Genomic DNA, 18,680 nt, shown 5'->3' with positions numbered 1-18,680 from the left:
GCCCGGGAGAGCCGGGCCTGGCTGACCCCGATCCTGTCTGTGTCCCCAGCGGCCCACGGACGAGGAGGGCTTTCTGCATCCACCAGGGGAGAAGAGCAGTGAGAACTATCAGATCGTCAAGGGCGTGAGTGGCAGAGGGTCCCTGAGGATCTGGGCTCTGCAGACCTCTGTGCCCCGAGGCTTCAGCTGGTTGGCTCTTCCGCCTCCGCCCTCCTGGCCCTCCAGATAGATATCTTCCAGCTTTTCTGGCATGTTCAAAACAACCCTGCCAAGGTCCAGATGGAATTATTTTAAAGCCGAAGGAATTTAATGAAATTCCATTTCACAGTCATATTGTTCTATTTACTTTTATGGGTGGAATTGGGTTTTTTAGTGCTTCCCTGGCTTGTTGTGATGGACTGATTCAACAGCTGTGACCTCCTTCCCCCTTCCTGTCCTGGATGAGGCTGGGACTTGGTCATGGAGGGCTGGGCAGAGGGGTCCTGGGGAGGGGCGAAGGGCTTTGGGCCCACTCGTCTCCCCCTACCCCAGATCCTGGAGAGGCTGAACAAGATGTGTGGGGTCGGGGAGCAGATGAGGAAGAAGCAGCAGCGGCTCCTCAAGAACATGGATGCCCACAAGGTCATGCTGGACCTGCTGCAGATCCCCTACGACAAGGTGACCCTGACCTCTGACCTCTGGCTCCAGGGGCAGCTCCATCCCGAACCCTGACCCAGTCTAAGTCGTGCGCTGGTCCTTACTGCTGACCTAACTCAGCCTCACCCTGACCTTTGACTCTGTCTTGTACCCTGACTTACCTTGACCCTGAGTCCACTCTTAGTATCCTCTCACCTTTGCCTTTCCACCCCTCATCCTGATCCACCTTGATGTTGATTTGACCCAGCCTCATCCCACTTCTTAATCTGACCCTGATTTCCTTCCCCTCTTCTAGGCTAACCCTGATTATCACAGTTCCATCTCAACCTTTGACCTTTAGCTCCTTAACTTCACTATATTGACCCTGGTTTGACCCATCCTCTCCTTGATCTGTGATATTAGCTCTGGTCTTGTCCCAAACCCTGCTTTTGATTTCCTACCCCAGCATCATCTGGACATCTTCCCCTGACCTGTCTCCAGGCCCACTGGGCCCCTGACCCCAGTCTTAGCCTCATCCTGAGTTCTGACCCTCACCTTAGCTGCTGTTGATCTTGATGGGTTCCTAGCTCCATCCTGATTCTGAGTATGACACCACCCGGCTCTTCTTGACCTTGACCCCTTTGCCCTCTCCCTGACCTCCAGCGGCACCTCCCCCTCTGCTCCTCAGCCCCTCACTCTTTTCCATCCTGGCCTCCTCGTGAGCCCCATCCCAAACCCTGACCACACTGTGCCTGTCCAGCTTGGGCTCAGGCTCCCTTGCTCCTTGGTGGGCCCAGCACCCTCTCCCCTTCCCACGCTCAGAATGACACCAAGATGCTGGAGATCCTGCGCTACACACACCAGTTCCTGCAGAAGTTCTGCGCGGGGAACCCCGGCAACCAGGCCCTGCTACACAAGAACCTGCACCTCTTCCTCACGCCGGGGGTGAGGGCACGGGGGGAGCACCAGGGCAGGTGGGGCACGGTGCCCAGACCCTTCCTGACCCCTGCCCATCCTGGCACAGCTCCTGGAGGCGGAGACCATGCAGCACATCTTCCTCAACAACTACCAGCTGTGCTCCGAGATCAGCGAGCCTGTGCTGCAGCACTTCGTGCACCTGCTGGCCACCCACGGGCGCCACGTGCAGTACCTGGACTTCCTGCACACCGTCATCAAGGCCGAGGGCAAGTACGTCAAGAAGTGCCAGGACATGATCATGACCGAGGTGAGGGCGGGCGCGGGGAGGTGCCAGGAAATGGGGTGGCGGGCTGCAGAGTTGGGAGTCTGACAGGGTTGGGAGGTGCTGGAGGGAGAACTAAGGCTGCGGGTCTGGTAGAACTCAGGCGTTTGATGCACAGTGGGTACTCAACAAATACCTGCTCACTGAAGGCATGCACCTTCGGGGCTGAGTCTACACCTGGGACAGCAGTGGTCTCCGCCCTGGAGCATCTTGCAGTGTGGGATGGGGAAGAAGGGAGTCACCGCAGCAAGAGTAGAGATGTCAGAAATGAGGCTGGGGGGCTGGAAGTGTTTGCAGTGCTAACTGCTAATTGCCATTATTATTTCACATAATTGTGTGCTCTGTGAGGGTTTTGATTACCCGCTGTGGGAGCCCAGGGGAGGGAGGGGTCAGCCCAGGGTGAGAGTAGAGGGGTGGTCTCTGAGACCAGCGTGGGTGGGGCATCTTTCCCACAGTGGGGAGGGGGGCTTTCTGGTCCTGGTGAGTGTTTCTGATGACCGAGGGCCTGAGCTGTCAGTCAGAGCTTCCAGAACGCAGGCAGGGGAGGGTTTTCCTGGTGCTGGGCAAATGCTGGGTCTGGGTCCCCGGCTCTCCCTGGAAAGCGCAGAGCGGGGCAGGGCCAGGGCCTGCTGGACTGAGGGGTCTGATGCCCACCCACCTCCCATCCACAGCTGACGAATGCAGGCGACGACGTGGTCGTGTTCTACAATGACAAGGCCTCACTGGCCCACCTGTTGGACATGATGAAGGCCGCCCGAGATGGCGTGGAGGACCACAGCCCCCTCATGTACCACATCTCCCTGGTGGACCTGCTGGCCGCCTGCGCTGAGGGCAAGAACGTCTACACTGAGATCAAGTGCACCTCCCTGCTGCCGCTGGAGGATGTGGTGTCCGTGGTGACCCATGAGGACTGCATCACCGAGGTGGGGAGGAAGGGGGCGAGGTAGACAGCCACCGAGAGGCCAGGGGTGGAGCGGGCATCGCACAGGCCGGAGGACCTGGGCCCGGCCTGCTCGCTCCTGACCCCTCCCCGCCCACTGCCCAGGTGAAGATGGCCTACGTGAACTTCGTGAACCACTGCTACGTGGACACGGAGGTGGAGATGAAGGAGATCTACACCAGCAACCACATCTGGACACTCTTTGAGAGCTTCACCCTGGACATGGCGCGGGTGTGTGGGGGCCAGGGGGCAGGGGCAGCCTCCCACCAGGGAGTGGAGGGACCCCCGTGAGGACCGTTGGGACCCCTCTCTCCTCCCCCAGGTCTGCAGCAAGCGTGAGAAGCGCCTGGCAGACCCCACCCTGGAGAAGTACGTGCTGACCGTGGTGCTGGATACCATCAACGCCTTCTTCAGCTCCCCGTTCTCGGAGAACAGCACTTCGCTGCAGGTGAGCCTCTTAGCGCCAGGTGGACGGGGCTGCCCTGGTGTAGGGAAGTGGGGATGAGAATGGAGGGTTTGGCGCATGCCTGTAATCTGTATAACTTGGGAGGCTGAGGCAGGAGGATCCTGAGTTCAAAGCCAGCCTCAGCAACTTAGTGAGGCCTTAGGTAACTCAGGGAGACCCTGTCTCCAAATAAAATATAAAATACGGCTGGGGATGTGGCTCAGTGGTTCAGTGCCCTTGGATTCAATCCCCAGTATAAAAAAACAAAAGAAAGAAAAAAAAAAGAAAGTGTGCCTTCTAAAGACCTTTAGCTTTTAAACTATGTAAATACATCATTTTTCCCCTTTAATTAACTTTTTAAAATTTTTTTTGTGGGGGGCTGGGGTTATAGCTCAGTAGTACAGTGCTTGTCTAACATGTGCAAAGCCCTGAGTTCAGTCCTCAGAATCACCAAAAAACAAATTAGTAAAAAATGAGTAAAAAAAAAAAGGAAATTAGTTAAAAAAAGGAACAAAAGAGTAAGTGATTCGACTGTGATCCTAGATTTGGACCTTATGGAGTAACTCAGCTGCTGTGTACGTTGGCCAGGTTGTGCACTGCTGAAGGGATTGGGGATGACTCTGTTTGGTATAGAAGTAGGTGGTGGCTAATGAAGGCCCTGTCCTTGGACCCTGGCCACTGGACAGGGGCTTTCCCAGGGGAGGGTGGCTGAGCGAGGGGTCGTGTGGCCTCTTGCAGACACACCAGACGATCGTGGTGCAGCTGCTGCAGTCCACCACGCGGCTGCTCGAGTGTCCATGGCTGCAGCAGCAGCACAAGGGCTCCGTGGAGGCCTGCATCCGCACCCTCGCCATGGTGGGTGAGTGTGCCAGGCGCGGGCCAGCTCCAGGCCACTGCTCCCTCCTTTTACCACAGGGGCACCTGCCTCACAGCACCTCACCCTAACCTCTCCCATCACCTGCTCCCAGGTGATTCTGTAAGTCCTTCTGGGTGTCTACCTGGCATCCCAGCAATTAAGAGAAGCTGTTTTCTCCTTGAGTCAGCTCCCCAGAGGAACAGCGCAGTGACATTCCCCAACTTGAGCTGTGTGTGTGCGCATGTGCAAACGATCTCAGGCAGAGGGAGCCAGTCTGTGGTTAGGAATAGGTGGAGAAGAGGCAGTAGTGGGCAGAATCAGAGACACTCGGGTGGGAGCCAGGGCGGGATCCTTGCACCTTGGTCTGGTTTGTCCTGTCCCACCATGTGGCAGCCCCTGGCAGCCCGAGCCTGGCCTCCAGCCCCTCCCCTCCCCCAGCTAAGGGCCGGGCCATCTTGCTGCCCATGGACCTGGACGCCCACATCAGCTCCCTGCTCAGCAGCGGAGCCAGCTGTGCTGCCGCCGCCCAGCGGAACGCCTCCAACTACAAGTCGGCCACGCGGGCCTTCCCCCGGGTCACCCCCACCGCCAACCAGTGGGACTACAAGAACATCATCGAGAAGCTGCAGGTGGGAGTGGGTGCCTGGCCTCCTATGAAGGGCCGCACCCTGTGGCCAGGACTGAGGTGTCAGCAGAGCCCAGAGACGAGTGGGTGGGGCCAGAGCTCCTGGAGGGTCGGGACCACCTCTCGACAGCACCTTCCTGTGTGTCCACAGTTCTCTCTTATTGTCTGCAGAGGGAGCACGGGGAGTGGGGTGGGGGTGGGGCTACTGTTTCCACATGGAGGGAGACTGAGGCTCAGAGAGGGCAAGGAGTTGATGCAAGGCCACACAGAACTAGAAGGAGATAAGCCAGGTCTTGGGGATCTCAGCCAGGCGCTCAGGGAATCTGGGGGTGCAGGGCCCTCCGACAGGCACAGGCCCATCTGCAGGGCTGTTTGGTGTTTGGGTGGGGGAGTAGTGGTCAGGCCCTGACCCTCTCTTGAGCAACAGTGACCCTGCCTGGCTCTTCCAGGACATCATCACGGCCCTGGAGGAGAGGCTGAAGCCGCTGGTGCAGGCAGAGCTGTCTGTGCTGGTCGACGTCCTGCACTGGCCCGAGCTGCTCTTCCTGGAGGGCAGTGAGGCCTATCAGCGCTGTGAGAGCGGGGGCTTTCTGTCCAAGTGAGTGGGACTCTGGGACACCGTGGCATGGTGGCCTGGGCCAGGGTAGGGTCTGGTGGGGACCGGATGGGCCCTGGTTGGGGAGGTGGCTGGAGGGAGGGAGGCCCCCTGAGCTGCCCTCACTGGTCCAGGCTGATCCAGCACACAAAGGACCTCATGGAGCCCGAGGAGAAGCTGTGCATCAAGGTGCTGCGGACCCTGCAGCAGATGCTGCTCAAGAAGAGCAAGTACGGGGACCGGGTGAGTGCCTGGCTGGGGCACCCCGGGGGGCTGGACACCGGCAGGCCAGGCCCAGGGTGCAGGGGTGCGGGAGGACCCTCGGGCAACCTCACTCCCGTCCTCCCCCAGGGCAACCAGCTACGCAAGATGCTGCTACAAAACTACCTCCAGAACCGGAAGTCCAGCTCTCGGGGGGACCTTCCAGACCCCATGGGCACTGGTCAGTGCTGCCTTCTCCTCCTGTGTCTCTGGGTGGCCTGTTCTCCCTTCCCCCACCACCCCCTGCCCACCAGCTTTCCCTCAAGTGAGTCCCCACCCCAGGCCTGGACCAAGACTGGTCAGCAATCGCTGCCACCCAGTGCCGGCTGGACAAGGAGGGGGCCACCAAGCTGGTGTGTGACCTCATCACCAGCACCAAGAATGAGAAGATCTTCCAGGAGAGCATTGGTCTGGCCATCCGCCTGCTGGATGGGGGCAACACCGAGATCCAGGTGTGCAGTGGGCGGGGACCGCACCTCTACCTCCTCTGGGTGGCACGTGCTGTTGGGGAGGCGGGTCACTGAGGCTTGGGGACTTGGCTGCAGGACTGGGTGCTGGTGGCCACCCAGGATGTCTCCACCTCCCCCATGTGCACCCCTTTCTCCCTGAACCAGGCCTGAGCACTCTCCTCACTGCCCACCCCCACGGTGTCCCCCCATCCTGACCTCTCAGCCTCTCCCAGGCCTCCTTGCCTCCCTCCTCTCCCACAGCCTCCAGGTCTGGCTCCTCCACAGGCCCTCCCCACTTAGCCTCACCATCCAAACACTCACCATTTGATACATCACTGGTGAGCGCCATCTGTGTGCCTGGCAGTGGTCTAGAACCGAGGGTTTATCAGCAAAGAGACAAAATCTGCATTCTCTTGGTGCTCGTGTCCTAGAGAGGCCACGGGTGATGAGTTAACTGCATGCAGGATGGAGGGCGTGGCTCAGGCCAGGGGCTCTGGGGTGCAGGCATGGGGTTGTGTTAAAAGGAGTGGCAGGCCAGGCCCCAGAGGGCACGGGAATGGGACCTAAGGTGAGCATGTGCAACCTGGGGAGACTCTGGGTGGAGGAGCACCTGTGCAAGGGTGGAAGAGGAGGAGGAGGGTGGGGCCATTACATGGGGAGGCCATGACTTTTCTTAGGGGGACATGGAGCCTCTGCTGGGTTTCAAGCACAGCAGGAACTTTACTTAGACTTCAAAGGGGAGCCCTCTGGCTGGCTGGTGTGGGGGTGGGAAACGAAGGAGCCACAGGCACTGCAGGACTGAGGAGGGGGTGTAGGCCTCCAGCAGAGCAGCCGTGGGGCCCTTCCCTGTCCCCCTCTGATGCCCCTACCTGCTCTGCGGGCCTCAGTCCCAGGGCAGGAGCGTCTCTGCTTCCCCGGCTTCAGTGTGCTGGAACTGGGCCTGGCTCTCAGTGGCCCTGGGTCTGGCCTCTGAGAGCCAGGCCTAGTGCTGAGGCTGCTCCCCTCCACTGTCCACCTCCAGAAGTCCTTCTACAACCTGATGACAAGCGACAAGAAATCAGAGCGCTTCTTTAAGGTCCTGCATGACCGCATGAAGCGGGCCCAGCAGGAGACCAAATCCACAGTAGCCGTCAACATGAATGACCTGGGCAGCCAGTCCCGTGAGGACCGTGAGCCGACAGACCCCACTGCCAAAGGTCAGGGGTGCAAAGCAGGGGCACAGGGTGCATTGTGGCGGGGGGCCCAGGCAAGGGACAGAGGTGAGGGCGAGGGGTTGGCAGCTCCCAGAGGCCCAGCCCCACCTGGTCTCCCCCGCAGGCCGCGTGGCCTCCTTCTCCATGCCTGGCTCCTCGTACCGCTATTCCCTGGGCCCCAGCATGGGCCGGGGGCATGAGGCGGGTGAGCGCGTGCAGAGCAGCGAGATGGGCCTGTCTGTGCTCATCATGCAGCCCATCCTGCGCTTTCTGCAGCTGCTGTGCGAGAACCACAACCGCGACCTGCAGGTGAGCGCCTGACCTGCACTTGCCCCGGTCCTCTGTCCAGCCAGCCCTTGGGCCCTGCCTGCTCCCTGGCCGTGCCCTGTGGCTGGTGCCCATCGTCTGGCTGGCCACCCTACTCTGTGCTGGCAATTCCCCTGCCCCTGTGGCACACAGGACCATGGTCCTCAGATGGGCCTCCCCCAGCAGCTGGAGCCCCGCTGTGCCCATCTGTGTTCTGCAGAATTTCCTGCGCTGTCAGAACAACAAGACCAACTACAACCTGGTGTGCGAGACGCTGCAGTTCCTGGACATCATGTGTGGCAGCACCACTGGGGGCCTGGGGCTGCTGGGGCTCTACATCAATGAGGACAATGTGGGCCTTGTCATCCAGACCTTGGAGACCCTCACAGAGTACTGCCAGGGCCCCTGCCACGAGAATCAAGTGAGCTGCCTGGCCGGGTGGGCGGCAGTTGGGGTGGCAGGTGAACGTGTAGGTGGGCGGAGTCGGTGGGGTAGGGAAAGAGGCTGAGGCCACTGAAGCCACCACAGTTCCTAGAGGTCTGGACCCTGTGTCTCCCACTGCTTCCTTTAGACCTGCATCGTGACCCATGAGTCCAATGGCATAGACATCATCACAGCACTGATTCTCAATGACATCAGCCCCCTGTGCAAGTACCGGATGGATCTGGTGCTGCAACTCAAGGTGAGGCCCGTGGCAGGCTCACATGAGCATGCCCAGGTGGATGCCTGTGCATATGTGTGTGTGGCTTAGCATTGAGTGTGCATAGTGGAGTGGAGTGGGGGCATTGTGTGTGTGTGTGAGCGTGTCATGATGTGCACACACATGCCTATAATATGTGCATGTTTACATTCCTCAAGAGTACTCGTGAGCAAACATGCTGGGTTCACACTTAAGAGGCAAGCGCATTCTTGGTTCACCCAAGGACTTCCTATGTGCTGGCTATTTGGGGGTTGGTGTGCATTTTTCACAGGGTGGGGTGAGCACAGGCCTGGGTGGGGGATTGGAAGGGCATGGCACATCTTGGGGATTGGCTAGTGTGAGGAAAGGTTTTGGGGGTGTGGAGGGTGCTCTCAGACTGGGGCCTGCTTCCCTGGCCTTTCCCACCCAGGACAATGCGTCCAAGCTGCTCCTGGCTCTGATGGAGAGCCGCCATGACAGTGAAAATGCCGAGCGCATCCTCATCAGCCTGCGGCCCCAGGAGCTGGTGAGGGGGGCAGGTGGGATAACAGCCCTGGGCAGGGTGTGCTGGGCAGGAGGAGGGCCTTCAAGTGGATGCTGCCTCTCCAGGTGGACGTCATCAAGAAGGCCTACCTGCAGGAAGAGGAGCGGGAGAATTCGGAGGTGAGCCCACGTGAAGTGGGCCACAACATCTACATCCTGGCCCTACAGGTACTGACTCCACCTGGCCCCACCCCTGCGGCCAAGCCCCCATAGACCCTGCCAATAACCATGCTGCCCTCTGCTTAGCTTTCCAGGCACAACAAACAGCTGCAGCATCTGCTGAGACCCGTGAGGCGCATCCAAGAAGAGGAGGCTGAGGGCATCTCTTCAATGGTGGGTGTACTGGGAAAGTAGGGATGAGTAGGCTTAGGCCTAGGAATTGGGACTCAGGCCTAGCAGGTTGGCCTGGCGGGAGATTGGATGGCCTCTCTCTGGGGGCCTGGTTGGGGTGAGGGCAGAGGTGGGAATTTGGGAAGAGCAAGGTATAGGGCCTGGAACCAAGAGGAGAGGCTTGGTACTAGGGAGGAGCTTGGAGCCGAGTTGGGCTACAACTTGGGGTCAAGGCTTGGGATGGGAGTTGGCCAGATAAAACCTGGATTTAAAAGTAGAAGCAAGCTAACACCATGGAGCACCAGTGTAATCCAGTGACTTGGAAGGCTGAGGCAGGAGGATTGCAAAATCAAGGCCAGCCTCAGAAATTTATAAATAAAAAATAGAAATGTCTGGAGATGTAGCTCAGTGGAATAGCACCCCTGGGTTCAATCCCAGAGCTGGAAAAAAAAAATTTGCATGCAATACCAGGGTGGATCTGGGGTGGGTCTGGTCACACCTGGACATGACTGAAGGTGCCCATTGTCCTGTAGGAGTCTCTGGCTGTGGTTCTTTTACCTCTAGATGCTCTGAGCTGGATCCTAGTTGGGAAGGCCTGGTCTGGGCTGCTGCAGGGGCAGGGGGCATTCCTTGGGGTTTAGTTGGAACTGGGACTCAGGCCTAGCAGGTTGGGGTTGGTGCCAGGCCTGGCTGTGGGAGCTTTGGGGCCTGACCAGGGCACCCTCCCTGACCTCAGCTCAGCCTCAACAACAAGCAGCTGTCACAGATGCTCAAGTCCTCAGCGCCTGCTCAGGAGGAGGAGGAGGACCCCCTGGCCTATTACGAGAACCATACCTCACAGATTGAGGTGAGCCCAGAGGGCACTGGGGCTGGGCTGAGGGAGGGCCTCGCTCAGGTGTGACTCGGGGCCTGTGTGCACCCAGATTGTGAGGCAGGACCGCAGCATGGAGCAGATCGTGTTCCCAGTGCCCGGCATCTGCCAGTTCCTGACGGAGGAGACCAAGCATCGGCTCTTCACCACCACAGAGCAGGACGAGCAGGGCAGCAAAGTGAGCGACTTCTTCGACCAGTCCTCCTTCCTGCACAACGAGATGGAGTGGCAGCGCAAGCTCCGCAGTAAGGACCTGGCGGGGCAGAGCAGGGCAGGTGGCCCCCGCGCCCCTTGCTGAGGCTCCCTAGGCCCCCCTGGCACCCCACCCCCACCCTGGAGAGGGGCTCTTCCAATCACAGCTCTCTCCAGAGTGGGGCCTGGAGCTTGGAGGGCTCCACGTGGAACGGGGTGGGCAGGTGTCAGTGAGAGACCCCCTTCCACCAGCGTGCTGCACCCTCCCCAGGCATGCCGCTGATCTACTGGTTCTCCCGCCGCATGACCCTGTGGGGCAGCATTTCCTTCAACCTGGCGGTGTTCATCAACATCATCATCGCCTTCTTCTACCCTTATGTGGAGGGGGCATCCACAGGTGAGGACCGGGGTCAGTCAGCAGGGCCTGGGAGTCCACCGTGGCCCTCCTCGGGCTAGACCAGAGCCTCAGGGCCAGCCAGGCTCTGAGGGGACCAGGTGCAGACCGGGAGGAAACGCCCTGCACTGCCCTCTGGGCTCCTGGGCCATCCTGGGGAGTCAGGTGTGGCCCGAGGGACAGGCAGCATCTTTGGTCTTCTGGGAGGTGGCACATGGACATGCAGGCATACACACAACCATGTGAGCCTGATGTGGAGGCTGCAGCTGGATAGGGCACCTCCCCTGGGCCCAGAGATGCAGGAGTAAAGGAGGCTAAAACCAGGCAATGGGAACTTAAAAGGAAAGGCTTTCAGAACCGGGAGAGCCTTGGGTTCCTGGGACCTGCGTCGGGCCGGAGTGGGCGTGCGCGAGCCCTGTTCACCCCTGCTGCGCCCCCAGGTGTGCTGGGTTCCCCGCTCATCTCGCTGCTCTTCTGGATCCTCATCTGCTTCTCCATCGCGGCTCTGTTCACCAAGCGCTACAGCGTCCGTCCCCTGATTGTGGCGCTCATCCTGCGCTCCATCTACTACCTGGGCATTGGGCCTACGCTCAACATCCTGGGTGCCCTCAACGTGAGTGCCCGAGGGAGCCCCTCCCTGAGTCAGACCCGGGGCTGGCCTGCTGTTCCCAGGCATGCTCTGCTCCACACCCCTTCTCTGTTGGAGTCCCAGGCTCACTGCAGACCAGTGGTTGGGTCCATTCTGTACCTTTTCTCTCTCCCTCAGCAGCTGGGGGAATCTGGTACTCAGAGACAGACAGACAGACAGGAAGCACTTTGGAGCAGTGGCTTCAGGGCTGTCATGCATTGTGCTGGCTCTGCACAGCCCAAAGCCACTGCTCACAGATAGCCATCAAAATTTATATATTATGTCAATTTCCTGACATACATACAGAAAGAGAGAGAGAGAGAGAGAGAGAGAGAGAGAGAGAGAGAGAGAGAGAGAGAGAGAGAGAAAGAAAGAAAGAAAGAAAGAAAGAAAGAAAGAAAGAAAGAAAGAAAGAAAGAAAGAAAGAGTCTTAAGCAAGGCACTAACCCAGTCCCTGTAAAGGCCAGGGAGATCTTCTCTGCCCCTATCCTCCTTTACCTGAACCTCAGTTTCCTCCTGGAGCTGGAGCACCCAGGGGCTTGTCTTCTGCTCTGAGTCCCAGGATCCCATCATTTTTGGAAACAGTTCCATTAATGCCATGCCTCCCATGCTGAGCAGGGTCAGCTCCTGTTCACCACGCTGGAGGCCCAGCCTTTGATTTGAGCATGGGGTGAGCTGGGGGCAGGGGTAGAGAGTTCAGGTAAGTGGTGGGCACTGATCTTCATCCCCTGCACTTGTCCCCAGCTGACCAACAAGATCGTGTTTGTGGTGAGCTTCGTGGGCAACCGTGGCACCTTCATCCGGGGCTATAAGGCCATGGTCATGGACATGGAGTTCCTCTACCACGTGGGCTACATCCTGACTAGTGTCCTTGGCCTCTTCGCCCATGAGCTCTTCTATAGCATCCTGGTGAGCCTGCTGGGTGGGCGGGGACTGGACAGCGGTGGGGAGCAGTTGAGGGGCTTCTCATGAGCTGCTAGGGGGTCCCCAGCACTCATCTCTCTGTCAGCCGTTTTGCTTCTGGGCTGGGAGGATTTTCAGAGTCTTCCGCACCCGACTCCAGCCTGGCCCCCATCTGCCCCCACTCTCCTGGACAAGGAGGGTCAAGCCTGGACTTGGGAGCCAGACCATGGGTCTGCATGCCAGCTTGGCTGCTCCTAGCTGTGTAATTTTGGATAAGTTTCTTATCTGCCCATAGCTCAGTTTCCCTATCTGTAAAATGGAGGTGATAGCCTCTACTTTCTAGAATTACTGTGAGAATGCACGAAAACAAATTAATCCTTGAAAAGCACTTAGAGTATTTCCTAGTGCATGGCGAATGTATTCTGTGTGGCTGTCCTTCTCCCTCTCTGGCTGGCATCTGCCTGCCTGTGCCACCTTCACAGTGTCCTTGGGCCACTATACTTTCATGGTCTTAGGACTCCAGGTTCCTTCCAGAAGCCTCCCCTGACAAGGCCACTCAGCTCAGTTACTCCTGCCTGAGCCCAGGCCCCACTGGCAGGGCCGGTGGGAAATCATCCAGAGCCCAGGCAGCCCTTGGGGGTCTGGCAAGGTCCCCAGGGAGATTCTCCCTGCCCTGCAGCTCTTTGACCTCATCTACCGAGAGGAGACGCTGTTCAACGTCATCAAGAGTGTGACCCGTAATGGCCGCTCCATCCTGCTGACTGCCCTGCTGGCCCTCATCCTTGTCTACCTCTTCTCCATTGTGGGCTTCCTCTTCCTCAAGGATGACTTCATCCTCGAGGTGGACCGGCTGCCAGGCAACCACTCCAGAGGTTTCAGGGGCTTCCTCTGAGGGCAGGGATGTGTGAAGGGACTGGGCCATCCAGGGCAGGACAGACCTGAGGTGCTTATGCCCACCAGGCTCCCTGCCTTTTCCTGCTGATGGATTCTGGGAAGGTCTAGCTCACACCAATCTGATCGATGGGGGGGGGGGATAGCCTTAGGAGGCACTTGGTTGAGTGCTGAAGCCCCTTATGACCTGTCATTTGTGTTAGGCCTGTATGCAGGGGCTCCCTGTGTGCTAGGCTCAGGGGTACAGAGATGCCTCCCTGCCCTTAGTGAACAGCCCAGTCGGGGCAGAGGCATGAGGACCCTGCAGCGTGGCCAGACATAGTAGGGAGCACACAGAAACAAGGGAGGTCTTCTGGAGGAAGTAATGCTGGGGACAGACCCAAGTGGCTAAGGCTGGGCATTTGGACTTCCTTATGACGTTGTCCTTATCCCCTATAGCCAGTCCCCTAGGGATGCCACATGGATCGGCTGCATTTATGGGCACGTGTCACGCGGACCAGGTGGACTGTGTCTCTGGGGTGGCAATGCCTGAGGCCCTCAAAGGTGAGGGAGGTATGTTTGTGGAGTCTGGGTGGGGGCTGGGCAGAGGCAGGTGGCCTGGGTCTGAGCATGCTCTCCATTCACAGAGGATGAGGAGCTGGATAGCACGGAGCGGGCCTGTGACACTCTGCTGATGTGCATTGTCACTGTCATGAACCACGGGCTACGCAATGGTGGTGGCGTGGGTGACATTCTCCGCAAGCCCTCCAAAGATGTGAGTACCCTCTGTCCCACTCCTGAATTCATGAGGCCCAAACCCTGTCCAGATCACCATCTGTGAAGAGTCCTGCCTTTGGGTTACAGCCAGTCAGCAGCCTGGCTCTGCTGGAACCGCCAGTGGTGGCCGCCCCCCCAACCCCGCCCAGTTCTGTGCCAGTTTCTCTGCTTTCTGTGACCGCCAACTCCAGCTACGCTGTTCCTGAGCTGTCCAGTTCCCACCTCTGCCCCGCTCCCAGCTCACTGTAGATGCCACAAGGAAAGACCTTGGCAAACAAACTTCGCCCCAGGGCTAGGGAAGGTGTGAGTCAGGCTGTGGCCTCTGCTGGGCACACTGCAGGCCGGCAGCAGGGGTGGGGGCGGGCGGGGACACAGGGAAGCTGAGTCGGCTTCATCAGGAGGCCTCATGATTTGGCTCAGGCAGTCAGCCTTGAATGCAGTCCACCCCCAGCTGCTTGGGAGTGAGAAGCTACCTCCCAGCCAGAAAGAGCTTTCTAGAATGTGTGAGGCCAGGCATCCTGAGGGTGGGGCAGAGAAGTGCAGAGCTGATATTTTTCTTTTTTGCAGTGCTGGGGATGGAACCCAGGGCCCTGCACATGTAGGCAAGCACTTTATCACTGAGCCCCAGCCCCAGCCCTGCGGAGCTGCTTCTTTCCCTCACTAAAAGTTAGGGGCAGAAACAAGCCTAGACCTGCAGCCCCCGCTCCCTATGCCAGCCTCCTTCTGCAGGGCTCCCTCCTGCTGTCTTGTCTGGGCCCGCTCTTCCCAACTCCAGACTCAGGGCTTCTACTTGCAGTTCTCACTCCACAGAGCGGGATGGGGGTCCACTGCCATCCATCCAGCCTCTGGGAGCCAGAGACCTTCATTTCCCCTGTCGGTCCCCCACTACCACAGCCCTGACCTGGTGAACTTGGGGACTACTGCCCCAGCCTCGCTGTCTCGCCTCTGCAGGAGTCTCTCTTCCCAGCCCGGGTGGTGTACGACCTCCTGTTTTTCTTCATTGTCATCATCATCGTGCTGAACCTCATCTTTGGGGTGATCATCGACACATTTGCTGACCTGCGCAGCGAGAAACAGAAGAAGGAGGAGATTCTCAAGACCACATGCTTCATCTGTGGTGAGGCCTGCTTCCTGCTGCGGTGTTGCGCAGCTGGTGGCCCAGGGGCTGGGTTGTCTTCTGAGGCTGCTGGCAGCCTCAGTTCTACCCCTCCTGTAGCCACTGGAGAGCTTGTCACAAGCGGATGGCCTGAGGCTGCCTCTTAATCCTGAAACTGAGAGCTGGCCTTGTCTGCATTAGGAGTGATAGAAAGGAATGAAAAGGGGCCCTAGGAGCCATTGCTTTAAACCTTAGTTAACAGATGAGGAACCTGAAGCCATCAGTGACCTTGATCTTCTGATTTCAGTCCAGTGCTTTTCCCCTCCCCAGCCACCTGAGACTGAGGGGCAGAACACCTGCAGGACACATCCCTTACCCAGCTATTTCTGCTTCCCCTGGGCTCAGGGATTCTGGCATTGGCTCCGAATCTCCAGCGGCCACTGCTGGAGGGCTGCAGCTGGGCAGGGGAGGATCTCCATGGATAAGTGGCTGGTGCTTTAAATAGAGTGACCTAAATAGTCCAGAGTGGGCTGCTGGAAGTGTTTATCACAAGAACTAATGTCCCCACTGCCTCGAGAGGCCCTGTCCCCTCCACAAGGTGACCCCACCATGGCTCTTGGAGGATGATGGCTTCATTCTCACTCTCTGCACCCTCCCTCAGGTCTGGAGAGGGACAAGTTTGACAATAAGACAGTGTCCTTTGAGGAGCACATCAAGCTGGAGCACAACATGTGGAACTACCTGTACTTCATCGTGCTGGTCCGTGTGAAGAACAGGACGGACTACACGGGCCCTGAGAGCTACGTGGCCCAGATGATCAAGGTGAGAAGGAAGGCTGTGTGGGGCAGAGAGGTCTCTGCCCCAGGGCTCCAAGCCAGGCTTTCTAGAGTCAAAATGGCTATGCACCAGAGGCCCTCCTGGCCACACGGCTTCCCATGGCCCCCAGGCCCTGGAGAGGAGTGGCCACGTCTGATTGCACTGTGCTGGGAGGCCTGGAGGGTGACAGCTGTAGACACTTGTTGGAAGGCCAGCAGGGAGCAAGGAGCAGCTGGAGCCAGCCCTTGGCTGCACAGAGCCCTGCCAGCTGCCCACTGCTGTGAGGGACCTTCTCACTCTCTGGTGTCAGGAGAAAGCACTCCACGGCAAACCTGTCCACCCAAACAAGGACAAGTGTTGCCCTAGGCCCGGGGTTTGGTGATACTGAGCAGCTGTGGGAGTGGGAAGACTTCCTGGGGCTACTGCTTTGTGGGTCACTCTGAGGAGGACTTTTTTCTTTTTTTTATGGGTGGTCCTGGAGGCTGAACCCAGAGGTGCTCTATCACTGAGCTTCATCCTAGCCCTTTTTTTTCTTTTTTGAGATAGGATTTTGCTAAGTTGCCCAGGCTGGCCTCAAATTTGTGATTCTGCTTCAGCCATCGGGAGTTGCTGGGATTATGAGTGGGCCTTTTCTAGCTTGGCAAGAGGGAGGGCAGCTTCCTTGGCCCCAGGTCATGAAGGAGTAGGGGAAAAGCTCAAAATAGCAGGCTTGGAGGAATCCAATATTGTTCAATTTCCACAGTCACAGGGGAGTGCAGACAGCAAAGATGGGAGTTCTATTTGTCTCTTGCGTCCATGGTGTGAAGGGGGCTTGGAGTACAGGTTTATCTGTTAGGCTGAGAATTCACAGCTCGAAACAAGAGCCAGAAAACTGGCTTGCTCCCCTCCCTCCCCTTTCTCCTGTCCTGGACGTGGCTTTGCCTGGCACGTGTCTGATGCCAGCCCTTCTTAGCAGAGCCATTTGCTCCCTCAGTTGGCCATTTGTCTGACTCGAATCTTCCTGGGGCCTGGGGTGTGTATGTCAGGAAGGAAGGAAGGAGATTCGGGCTCTGGGTGCAGAGGCCTTTGCTGTACCCTCGGGTAACAGATGGCACCGATATCAGCAAAGGACTCAGACTGTCAACATGGCTAATGGAAGGCCGACTGTCATGGTGGCAGAGGTTCACTGCTGGCTCCCTCTGGCTGGGGAGGACCGAGGTCAATTCATATTTTCCCGTGACACATCCCTGGCAAACAATTTGTCCAGGGTGTGGCAAAAGCCTCCTGTGGAAACACTGTTTTCCTAGGCGAGGCCTCGGCACCAGGCTCTAGCCTGCTCACCCCAGTGGTGGTCTCTTCCAGAACAAGAACTTGGACTGGTTCCCTCGGATGCGGGCCATGTCCTTGGTGAGCAACGAGGGCGAGGGGGAGCAGAATGAGATCCGGATTCTCCAGGACAAGCTCACCTCCACCATGAAACTGGTGTCCCACCTCACAGCCCAGCTCAATGAGCTCAAGGAGCAGGTGTGTATCTGCCCTACCCAGCTCTGGGGTCTGATGGAAGTCCAGCCATAAAGTGGGTGGGGAGCCAAGTGTCGCAGCGCCTCCCCAACTTGGGATGTGAAGGTAGATCCCAAATATTCCTTTGTGAATTGGCTTGGGGTCACCCTTGCCCCACGACCCTGGAAGACAAAGCCAAGTGGAAGCTTGGGGCCCTTCCTGGTCCGTCCTCCTCCTCCAGCAGCCAGTTCCTCCCAGGGTCAGCTGGTGAAGGGGTCTGAAGCACCTTAGATGTCCCCTCGCCCAGAGCTTTCTCCTCTGCACCTGGCAGTGACTGCACGATAAGGCAACGCCTCCTCCAGTGTGGGGTGGTCTCCCAGCTGCACCAAATCAGGGGTTTGTGACACACTAATTGAGAACGAGGGTTTGAAAGCTGACATCTGTGCAGCACCCTGAGCGGCCCTGGCCTGTCACCAGTGTTGAACAGCAGCTGGGCCCACAGTGGGAGGGGCGTTGGGCGGCCTGACCAGGCATCTGTTTAACCCCAGATGACAGAGCAGCGGAAACGCAGGCAGCGCCTGGGCTTCGTGGACGTCCAGAACTGCATGAGCCGCTGAGAAGAGCCGTGGAAGCCCCAACAGGGGATCTTTGTCACTGGAGACTGTGTCTGGGAACAACACTGCCCCTTCCCTTGGGTCAGGTGCCTGATGGGCCCACCAACCTCTCGAGGCGAGGTGCCCACCCAGCCTCCTGCTCCTTCTCCGCCAGTTGCCCCCTCTCTAGCCCAGGCTTTGACCAGCAGGAGGGGAGCCTAGAGCTGACAGTCCTGCCTAGAGCCCATAAGAGACTCGGAAATTCACCGGGACTCAGTTTACCTTAATGCCTTAGGGGAAGTCCTTGAGACCTCTGTTCCTCAAAGCAATAACTGACATTCCTTTGTAGTCCTCTTTGCGGGTTAGCAGTGGGGTCACCTCTTTATCTCCAAGCACTACATTTTGGTTGCTGCCTGCCTGTGCGGGCAGTGATAGCAATGCTGTTCCTAGCAATTTTAGGGCTTTGTTATTTAACTTATTCCAGGTGTGTGTCCAGCCCAAGTGGCTGCACGGCTCCCCCTGTGCCTTGATTTGCTGGGACAGTGTGCAGACCTCACAACCCTGTCTGGGCGGCCTGATGACTCAAGGATGGACGGCCTTCCTCCTGGGCCTCACCCTGAGCTTCCTAGGGAAGTTGTGTGCAGGGGACAAGGTCGGACCTGTGTGAGTGGCTGTTTTTTGACTGCTTGTTTTTTCTCCTTTTGGTGTAATGTTTTACAAAGCCTTTATCCCAAGAACTAATATGTTAATTTCCTTAAATAAATTAATAGAAATCTAGTCAATTGAAAAGGATGTGTTTGTTGTACTCACTTGGGGACTATGGGGATTAATTGGCAGAGGACAGGAACATGATCTGTTCTCTTGGGCTTCTAGGAGATGCTCTGAGCGACATCTGTGATTTCTAAAAGGGCTCCCCGGACAAAACTATATTTCTGGTTTCCACTGGGATTCTTTGTAACTTACTCTGTGTATTTCAAAACACCC

At 57.9% G+C, this 18,680-nt stretch overlaps 1 protein-coding gene across 1 annotated transcript in view; it reads left to right on the top strand.

Annotated features, from left to right (window-relative positions):
• Itpr3 (inositol 1,4,5-trisphosphate receptor type 3) overlaps positions 1 to 18,425 on the top strand; it is a 62,598-nt gene extending 44,173 nt beyond the window's left edge. The window contains exons 27-58 of the mRNA XM_026383607.2: positions 50 to 124; positions 532 to 657; positions 1,438 to 1,560; positions 1,640 to 1,840; positions 2,527 to 2,778; positions 2,901 to 3,026; positions 3,118 to 3,243; positions 3,979 to 4,099; positions 4,535 to 4,725; positions 5,171 to 5,319; positions 5,451 to 5,559; positions 5,668 to 5,758; positions 5,860 to 6,029; positions 7,048 to 7,222; positions 7,344 to 7,528; positions 7,746 to 7,946; positions 8,097 to 8,207; positions 8,635 to 8,730; positions 8,814 to 8,915; positions 8,994 to 9,080; positions 9,814 to 9,924; positions 10,001 to 10,193; positions 10,412 to 10,537; positions 10,975 to 11,147; positions 11,907 to 12,071; positions 12,745 to 12,937; positions 13,395 to 13,499; positions 13,583 to 13,710; positions 14,664 to 14,829; positions 15,470 to 15,630; positions 16,966 to 17,127; positions 17,652 to 18,425. Of these exons, the coding sequence (XP_026239392.2) occupies positions 50 to 124; positions 532 to 657; positions 1,438 to 1,560; positions 1,640 to 1,840; positions 2,527 to 2,778; positions 2,901 to 3,026; positions 3,118 to 3,243; positions 3,979 to 4,099; positions 4,535 to 4,725; positions 5,171 to 5,319; positions 5,451 to 5,559; positions 5,668 to 5,758; positions 5,860 to 6,029; positions 7,048 to 7,222; positions 7,344 to 7,528; positions 7,746 to 7,946; positions 8,097 to 8,207; positions 8,635 to 8,730; positions 8,814 to 8,915; positions 8,994 to 9,080; positions 9,814 to 9,924; positions 10,001 to 10,193; positions 10,412 to 10,537; positions 10,975 to 11,147; positions 11,907 to 12,071; positions 12,745 to 12,937; positions 13,395 to 13,499; positions 13,583 to 13,710; positions 14,664 to 14,829; positions 15,470 to 15,630; positions 16,966 to 17,127; positions 17,652 to 17,720 (4,569 nt within the window). The 3' untranslated portion in view covers positions 17,721 to 18,425. The remainder of the gene's footprint in view (positions 1 to 49; positions 125 to 531; positions 658 to 1,437; positions 1,561 to 1,639; positions 1,841 to 2,526; positions 2,779 to 2,900; positions 3,027 to 3,117; positions 3,244 to 3,978; positions 4,100 to 4,534; positions 4,726 to 5,170; positions 5,320 to 5,450; positions 5,560 to 5,667; positions 5,759 to 5,859; positions 6,030 to 7,047; positions 7,223 to 7,343; positions 7,529 to 7,745; positions 7,947 to 8,096; positions 8,208 to 8,634; positions 8,731 to 8,813; positions 8,916 to 8,993; positions 9,081 to 9,813; positions 9,925 to 10,000; positions 10,194 to 10,411; positions 10,538 to 10,974; positions 11,148 to 11,906; positions 12,072 to 12,744; positions 12,938 to 13,394; positions 13,500 to 13,582; positions 13,711 to 14,663; positions 14,830 to 15,469; positions 15,631 to 16,965; positions 17,128 to 17,651) is intronic.
• The last annotated feature ends 255 nt before the right edge of the window (positions 18,426 to 18,680 follow it).

Source organism: Urocitellus parryii, chromosome 8 (genome assembly GCF_045843805.1).
Source record: "Urocitellus parryii isolate mUroPar1 chromosome 8, mUroPar1.hap1, whole genome shotgun sequence".
NCBI lineage: Eukaryota > Metazoa > Chordata > Mammalia > Rodentia > Sciuridae > Urocitellus > Urocitellus parryii.
Note: the sequence above shows the minus strand (reverse complement) of the source record. Positions and strands in the feature narration are given on the sequence as shown.